General features: G+C 31.6%; 1 protein-coding gene across 1 annotated transcript; it reads right to left on the bottom strand.

The window, feature by feature from the left end:
- Positions 1-394: 394 nt before the first annotated feature.
- LOC108195412 (probable indole-3-pyruvate monooxygenase YUCCA4) lies at positions 395-3,208 on the bottom strand. The gene is made up of 4 exons (XM_017362374.2): positions 2,333-3,208; positions 1,800-2,048; positions 1,591-1,713; positions 395-747 (listed from the first exon to the last, which is right to left on the bottom strand). The coding sequence occupies exons 1-4, from the start codon at positions 2,960-2,962 to the stop codon at positions 532-534; spliced, it is 1,218 nt and encodes a 405-aa protein (XP_017217863.1). The 5' UTR covers positions 2,963-3,208; the 3' UTR covers positions 395-531.
- Positions 3,209-8,783: the final 5,575 nt, after the last annotated feature.

Below are 8,783 nucleotides of genomic sequence, written 5' to 3'. Positions count from 1 at the left end.
GTGCAGAATATTAAAAAACCTGGGAATATAGGTTTGAGTATTAAGCACAAGTCAAAGTGAAGTTAATGTAAAAAATTGGTGGAGCTGTCATTCATCTGCAAGTACCCAAACCTCTGTAATTATCCGTTGTGCCATCATACGTAACGTAGCTACTCTAACATAAACATATGCCTACTTCTGCATCTTCTCTGTGGTTTTAGATTAGGTGGACAGAAAGGGGGTAAGTATTTATTATTAACCACTTGTAGTTTAATTAATGTCATGTATTCTTGTAAAAAATAATTAAAAATCATACACACTACAATCATGTTTAGTTTTATACTATAAAAATTTTATAGAACAATAAATTTAAAATAAATAATAATGAGTTGATGGTAGAACAAGAGCTTGAAACAAAATTGATTGATTTACAGGTGAAGAATAGCAAAAACATAAAACGCACAAAATAAAAGCTAGAAAAATAGCATAAATTTTCTAAAGAAGAAAACTACCTTCCTAATATCCTAATTTACATTGGTGGCTTATTGAACGTTATATTTGTAAAATAACATAAGAGCTACATATATTATCCCATTCTTTATTAATCTTCCATTGATCAGCAATGTCGTTTGCAATCTTAATGGCATCTGATGCAGTCCCCAGTAGACCTCTTCTGGTGAACCCTACCGTGTACAGCCCATTCTCCCCTTTCCAACCATTGGGAAATGGTCTTCTAGGCATTCCTTGTTCCGTAAAGAAATCACTCCCCTGCATTTAAGAAACAGTGAGCAACAAAACCGAAACCGATAAAAATCGAATCATCTAAAACATAAATTATGCATGGTAAAGTTATGTAAAAATGTCTTGATTTTGTATCTAAGCTTGAATAAGGCACCTATGTTTTCCGGTATCTTCATTTTGTCTCAAGTAGTTGCCGTTCCGACATGAGTATAGATACTCCAACACTTATTTTAAGCCAAAAACATGTAAAATTTTCATATTATTGACAAGTCCGACAGTCCGAGACGTATTCATATCGGACACTTTTAGCTGAGCCCGGGTAACACACTAAGGCACACAGGAAAAGCCAAGGTTCAAGTATCTTTATTAAAAAGGGGCATTTAAGAATGTTGCTAAGATTTTTCGAAACAGTCCCTCCTAGTGCCTCCTGTCTTGACATCCTATTTGGACTATGTCTCTGGAAAAGAGCAAAAAGAAAACTTTCACAAAACCTTTTCTTCCCCCTCATCCCCTCAACCCAGTGTATATATTATTTAATATTAAGATTTACATGATAGTTACACCTCAGAAATAATTTTGAAAAGTATTGCTCAGAAGCAAGGGGAATAATCCAAACAAATGGCATCAGATTTTCACTTTTATTTGATCAGTGGCAGCAGCAGAGTAATAGGCAGCTGCAACAAGCATTACAATTTGCATATAAGACTTATTTGTAGTATTCTGCATGTGTAAGACCAGAAAGCGATATAAGATTGGTAATAAGAAAACACTGGAAACTCTACACACACATACTGAGGTACTGATAGCTCATGCACACCTTTGCAATTTTATTTATAAAAACTAAAAAATTTAAATGATATTCATGCACACCTTGAGCCAGAATGGGACATTGCTCTTGTAGCCTGTAGCCAAAACTATTGAGTCAAATTCTTTCTCTTGGCCATCCATGAATTTAGCCCCATTCCTTGTTATTTCTTTCACCTCTTCCATCACCTAAAAAAACTCACAGATTATTACGCGGCAAAAATCAATTAATTATAACCAATTATAAATCCGAAGTCATTCGACTTATTTTTTACCTTGATATTACCGGACTTAATCTGATTCAGAGCACCTCCGTCGAGGACTGGTGTCTTCCCAGTGATGTTTTTGAGCTCAATTGGTCCGGTTTCTGGGCGCCGGAGCCCTAAATTCTCTGTACTCCCTAGTATCAAATTGGACATTAGTAGAATGAACTTGTCTACCAGCCTTAGGGGTAACCATTTGTGAAGTGCCATAGCTATTCCAAATGTTGAGCACCCAAATATCTCCCTAGGCAGAACATGAACCTGAACAAATCACAAATAACATGAAATCACAATCCCTTTAGCCAAAAGTACCAATTAAAGTGCAGACAACAGTGGTGATTTATTTAACCATGTAAGTGCCTTGATGAATATATCACATACAAACATACAGGAAAGTTCAATTACCCAACTATTAATTCTACAGTGAATTGACAAAATTGACAAAATGAGTACTTGTTATAAAGACCAAGATGGAAAAAACACAGAAACAAATACATTATACTCTGCATGTACATATAAAAAAGCAGATTTGTAGATGAACTTACTGAATTTCTAACAACCATATGAGGGCTTGCATTATGCCTACAAAGATCCAGACTAACTTCCATTCCAGAGTTCCCACAGCCCACAACCAAAACCTTCTGTTTTCGAAACTCGTAACCAGACTTATACCCACTGGTATGCACCACATTTCCATTAAACCTGTCCAGGCCTTGAATCTGAGGTATAACAGGCTCAGCATTTTCACCAGTAGCCACAACAAGCCACTTGGAAATGTACTCACAATCTTGACTCTTCACCCTCCAGATCCCATTGACAAACTCAGCCTTTTCAACCAGCTGTTTAAACTTAGGCTCAATGCAGAAATGCTTAGCATATGATTCCATGTATGAAATGAACTGATGCTTTGTGGGGTACTTTGGGAAGTGCTTAGGGTAATCTAGTAAAGGGAGTTGACAAAACTGTTTGGGGAGATGGAGCTTGAGACGATCATAAGTTCTTTGTTGCCATAAAGAAGCTATACAATCACTTCTTTCAAGAACTAGAGAGGGTATTTGGGATTGTTTTAAGCAAGCTGCTACGGCTAAACCAGATGGTCCTGCACCTACAATGATTGGTCCATGAACCCATACACTCTTTTGTTGCTTTCTCTCTTCTTCTTTACAAGACCCCATTTATCAAAATTAAGGACAAGAAATTAAGGTAAAAGATGAGGCTTTTGACAACAAGTTGCTCTGTTTTGTCAAGAAAAGGCTCTGTTTTGTTGAGGCCTTTTCAGTGCATATATAACAAGGGGTGGGGGGGAGAGAGATTGGGAGAGAGTGGGAGAGAGGGAGTGATTTAATGGAGGCGTGAAGGTTAAGAAAGGATTTGGTTTGGTTCACCTTCTCAAGGTGTTTTTCTTCTCTCTCTGTTGCAGAGTTGGGGGGTTAGTGTTATGGGCAGTGGGCAAAGAGGAGATATAAATACATTTAGAGTAAACTACAATATGTGTATACCAACTTTCCGATATATCCGATTTGTGTACCTGCATTTCAATATATTGCAAAGTGTGTACATCAACTTTTAAAAACGCTGCAAATGGTGTATAGACGTTAAGTTTACTTAACGCCGTTAGCAAGTTTTTGAAGCAGCTGGTGCGAAGGTTTCAACAACACCGATACGAACCAAAACCACTTATTTCTTCCTCAAATTCAAAAACTCTAATCCTTAAATCATAATTTGGAAATAATATTATATTACTAAATTTATATTATCAATATAATTTTTCTTATATTACTAAATTTATATCATCAATATAATTTTTCTTACTTGGAATATTATTTGAAAATTTAATACATAAAATATCATTAAAAAATTATAAAATCAAATTATTGTAAATTTAATTGAATTAATCTTCAATCAATAAATATTCAATTAGACTTACTTTCGACGAACAAATATGTTTTTTTAATATTTATATTATACTCCCTCCGTCCCCCTCAATTGTTTACATTGGAGGGGGACACGGAGACCAAGATAATGTATGAAAAATGTGTAAAGTTAGGTGAAAAGTGAGTAAATTGGTGGGACCCATCAATATTTAATTATAGATTTGAGATAGTGGAGGAAAGTAGTGGGTGTAATAGTAGTTTTTATTGTTAAATATGAGATAGTGGGAGAAGATAGTGGGTGTAATGATGAAAAAACTTACTATTTATGGTAACGTAAAGAAATGAGAGGGATATCCCAAAATAGTAACTGTAAAGAAATGAGAGGGACGGAGGGAGTAATATTTATCTTCATGATAATTAATAAAATAATTATTAAATTATTAATATCATATTTAATACTAATCAAATCTTTTTGTAAATTTTTAAAAGGTAATTTAAAATGTTTTTCAAAATTTATTATTCTTTTTCGTCAACGTACATGCAAAGTTTAAAATATAATTAAGGTTGTAAAAATTGATAATCGGATCGACTCAGTTTTGTTCCAAAAAAAATGAGTACTCTAAGATCGGAGAGGACTCGGAATAGTAGTCGGACAGCTACTATGATATTAATATTTTTTTTATTTTTTAAATTTATTTTAAATCAAATTTGGTATACAAATTACAAGTGTTTAAATTTAAAATTTAAGTATAACAATTTTTTGTTATTAATATATAGGAATAATCCATATTTTAATAATAATTATCTATTATTATCAATAATTTATAAATTTATTGTTTCAAAAAGATAATTTATAAATTTATAAAAAGAGCTTAACCTTTTTCATTTGCAGGAAGGTATGAAGGTGTCCGTGTGGAGTTTGGTCTAAGGTTAGTGTTAACTAGACTTATTCTAACATTAAAAATCTAACAGCATATGTAAATTCTATTAAGCTTTAGTTGATATGTTTAGACAACAAGCAACTTAGGCAGTAAAGATGAGTAGTGTCATGAAGATCGGCAGCAAAACAAACTCAAGAAGGGAGGTAGCTCACTTTATGTGGTGCTATTACAAGTAGAGATGCACAAAAGATCTGTTCGGGCCAGATCCAGACCGGGCCAAAAAAATCCGGATTTTTTTATAACCAGATCGGGCCGGGTTTTTTTAAAAATCGGGCCGGACCGGGCCGGGCTTTTCCAAAAATACTAGGCCTGGTTTAGTTATAAAAAACCCGGATTTTTCAAAAATCCGGATTTTATCCGGATTTTTTTGAAAATACTAGGCCTGTTTTAGGCCCTCGGACCGGGCCGGGCCAGACCGGGTTTTTTTCGGATCGGGTTTTTCAGATTTTTTTCCAGATCGGATCGGATCGGATTTCGGATTTCAGATTTTTTGAACATCTCTAATTACAAGAAAGCCCACACTTGCCTCTCTTCTTTACAAACGGAGTTAGCAAAAGTTGACGGTTGTACACATATCGCACGCTCACCTCAAACTCAATATACACGCTTTGATATATACGTAAGTTGAGGTACACAACTCGTATATTGTCAAAACTTGATGTACACATACTGTAATTTACTCATACATTTATGTGCTGCTTCAGTCTTGCTCTCATATTTGCGTGTATCTCTGTGTCTATATTATGTCATGGGGGTGTATCCATGTAAACACTGTTCCTTTCGGGGTTTGTGACTTGCTCTCGGATTTATTTCAACAAGGGTACTCTCGTATCTACTGCTATACAATTCGCACAACAAACAAGGCATATAACATTACAGCAATTCGTTGTTTTCAAATATCTTACTCCCTCCGGACAATAGTACGGGGACGCAGTACGAATTTTAATAATTTAATATAATATAGTTCTATAATTTATTTTCAAGATATTTTTTTTAATTTAAAAATATATAACATCTATATTTTTATATGAAAAAAGAAAAAATTAAAAATAAATTATAAAATTATATTTCATAAGAACCTTAAAATACGCGTTGAGCAGTGAAAAAGAAACGTATACAATTGATTGGGACGGGGGAGTATGCGACAACACTTTTGAAGTCATGTAAATGATTCTAAATATAATAGGTCAAATAAAATTTGGAATAAATAGTAAATAAACTTGATAAAATCTAAATACACTATTATAAATAGTAGAAGTCATGACCATGTATTTAGTTCTAGTAACATTCTAAAATAATGTGATCTCTATAAATAATATTTTTTACTTGAATTCATATTTAAGTTTATTTAGAGGTACTTGTAATTGAGTTAAGTGACCGATTTGAGATCGTTTTGAATTCGGTAACCAACTTGATATATCGAGCCATTTTGATGACTCATTTGATTATTAACCCCATATTTTTTGTGTTATATTAAATATATTCTAGGTAGTAGAGCTAGCAAGTTTTTTAAATAACAAAAACTAATTAAGATGTGAAAACTGTTAAGATAAAATAGATTAGAGAGAAAAATTCTTAGAATTATAAAAAACTTTTGGAGTACCTTTTAGTTTCATCTGAACTATCTTTATCTTTATTAACATATATTGAAAAGTTCTCGAGGATCGTTTGGTTCAACTCAAGGAAACAGAATGGAATTCAGAATGAAACAGAATGGAATTTAGAAACAGAAACGAATAAAGAAGAAGAAATAATAGTGAATTGTATTATCTATTTGTTTTTAATCCGGAAATGAAATAAAAAAAAATTATATAATTATCTCTATATTTGACTTTTTAGGTATTAAATAATATATATATATATAATAAATACAAGTACAAGTATCTGTTTTCTGCATTCTCTTTGATTCACTGATACCCTTTTCATCATGCCTGACAGAGTTATCGATCATAATCGCGATTTCAAACAACATTTCTGCACCAAATCAAGACCCTCTCTTATCGAGGGATAAGAGAGAGAGCCTCAAAATATAAGTTGAAAATTGAAATAAAAGCACCGAAAACAAATGATATGAAAGACGTAAACCTGATAGTCGAAACCACAAGACATACCACTAACTCTCGTATCGGATAAGCTTCGCTTGAACCGAAAGATTCGATTATGTTGATTCAGAAAAACAAACCAAACGAAAGAAATTCTCGAAAAGGAAGATTATTGGAAAAAAACAAATAAGATAAAAACAAAATAAAAGTTTGGGGCTTTCCACCGAAAACCCTTAAAATAACGAGACAACTATTTCAAAAATAAAGAGGATTTTAAGATTTTTGAGAGAGAGGCCGCCAAAAATTATTTATTAAAACAAACGGTTTTTCTAGTGTGTGCTTATGGGCACATTCTAAGCGCGGAATTTTATAAGTTTGACTCATTCTTATTGGCTCTCATATCTTAATAATGATGGACCCCCTACATATACAAACACCACACCAATCAAAATCTCTCGAACATATAAAATTCCGCGCTTAGCATGCGGTCATGGACACACACTAGACAAACCTTGAAACAAGGAGAATGACAACATCGAGATTCTTATACATCAATAATTTTATATGTCAATTTCTTATTAAATCTCATTTTTAAAATAATTATTTTGTTTAAATTTATGTTCTTCCACTAATTCCGGCTCATCTTTCACTTATCATTAATTTTTGTAATCCACTAATTCTTAGGATTTTTTTCCACTAAACTTACTGCGTCTTTAGAAACTTACCACTCAATCATAATTTTTTAAATTTTACTCACTAATGTTAGGTTCAATTTTTTTTTGCTACTAAAGTTCGGTTCGGATTTGATTATTAGCATTACACTAATTTTTTGTAGCATTATTAAAATATATGTAATATTTTGATGATTTGATATATGTCTGTATTTTTATATATAGAACTTTTTATGTCCCCATGGTCGTTTACCTTGAGTGATAAGATTTTTATACGCATTTTACGGATTCTAAAAGATGCAGTTTTATAAATAATTTTATCTTTTTCTTCCGAATAAAAATTCAGCATGTGACTTTTTACACACAAAAAATGAATCACAAAAATAAGTTATGAAATTATGTTTTATAAGAGTCTTAATATACGTGCTAAGCAGTAGAAAAAATTGTAAACTAATGAGATGGACGAATGGAGTTTTAATAACATAAAGTGACGTATTATAGAGGACAATCATCGAAGATTAATTTTTCCGTTCTATTTATCTATCTTGAAAATTGTAATAAGATATGGTTATTAAAATTTATGAAAATAAATTTAAGAGAGATTTTAGACTGAATTAGTTGATTAAAACTTTAATAGCGAAAGATAAGATGATGCATCATATCACTCAATTAGACTTCTTCTCATAGAGTGGGTGAATTGTTTGAAGTCATTGATTTCATATTGATGATTTATTGAATTTTTAGAATTCTAATTACGATTTTTCCTGATTTTAATTTTTTTATCGGCTCATTTTATGTTATTATTGCTATATATAAAGATATAAACATACATCACATCATCAAATATTACATATTATCACTGTATATAAATGATGTTACAAAAAATTATCATAATGCTGATAATCAAATCCGAACCTAAATTGGTGACTTAAAAAAATCCAAACCTAACATCAGGGAGTAAGAGGAAAAAATTTAGTTAAGTGGTATGTTTATAAAAACACAATAAGTTGGATGGTAAAAATATCTGTTTTCCCTTCTTCTTACCATTTCTTAATACATTTGCAGATATTAATTATTTATTAAACGCCAATTTCATAGTTTCAATTTTTTTATAATACCTCCTTTTTTTTTTATCACCAGACATTTTGGTCACTTATTCAAATGTTTTGTACTTGTAACTACTTTAGTTATTCTTTTTCATAAATTAAAATATTAATTAAAATAAATATACATGACTTCTATATTTTAAAATTATATTTTTCTGAATGAAATAAGATATAATTGCGAAAAATATGACAATCTCTTCACAGTGACTTGAAATGTTTTGACTTTATAACTAACTTAATTATTCTTTTTTATATATTATTATATTAATTTAAATTAATATACATGCTTTACTTTGCATACAAGTACTTCAAATCTATTATCCCCAATATGTTGATCTTGTCTAGCAACTGCTATGCATGTG

This window comes from Daucus carota, chromosome 1 (genome assembly GCF_001625215.2).
Source record: "Daucus carota subsp. sativus chromosome 1, DH1 v3.0, whole genome shotgun sequence".
Lineage (NCBI taxonomy): Eukaryota > Viridiplantae > Streptophyta > Magnoliopsida > Apiales > Apiaceae > Daucus > Daucus carota.
This window is presented reverse-complemented; position numbering and strand designations above follow the sequence as displayed.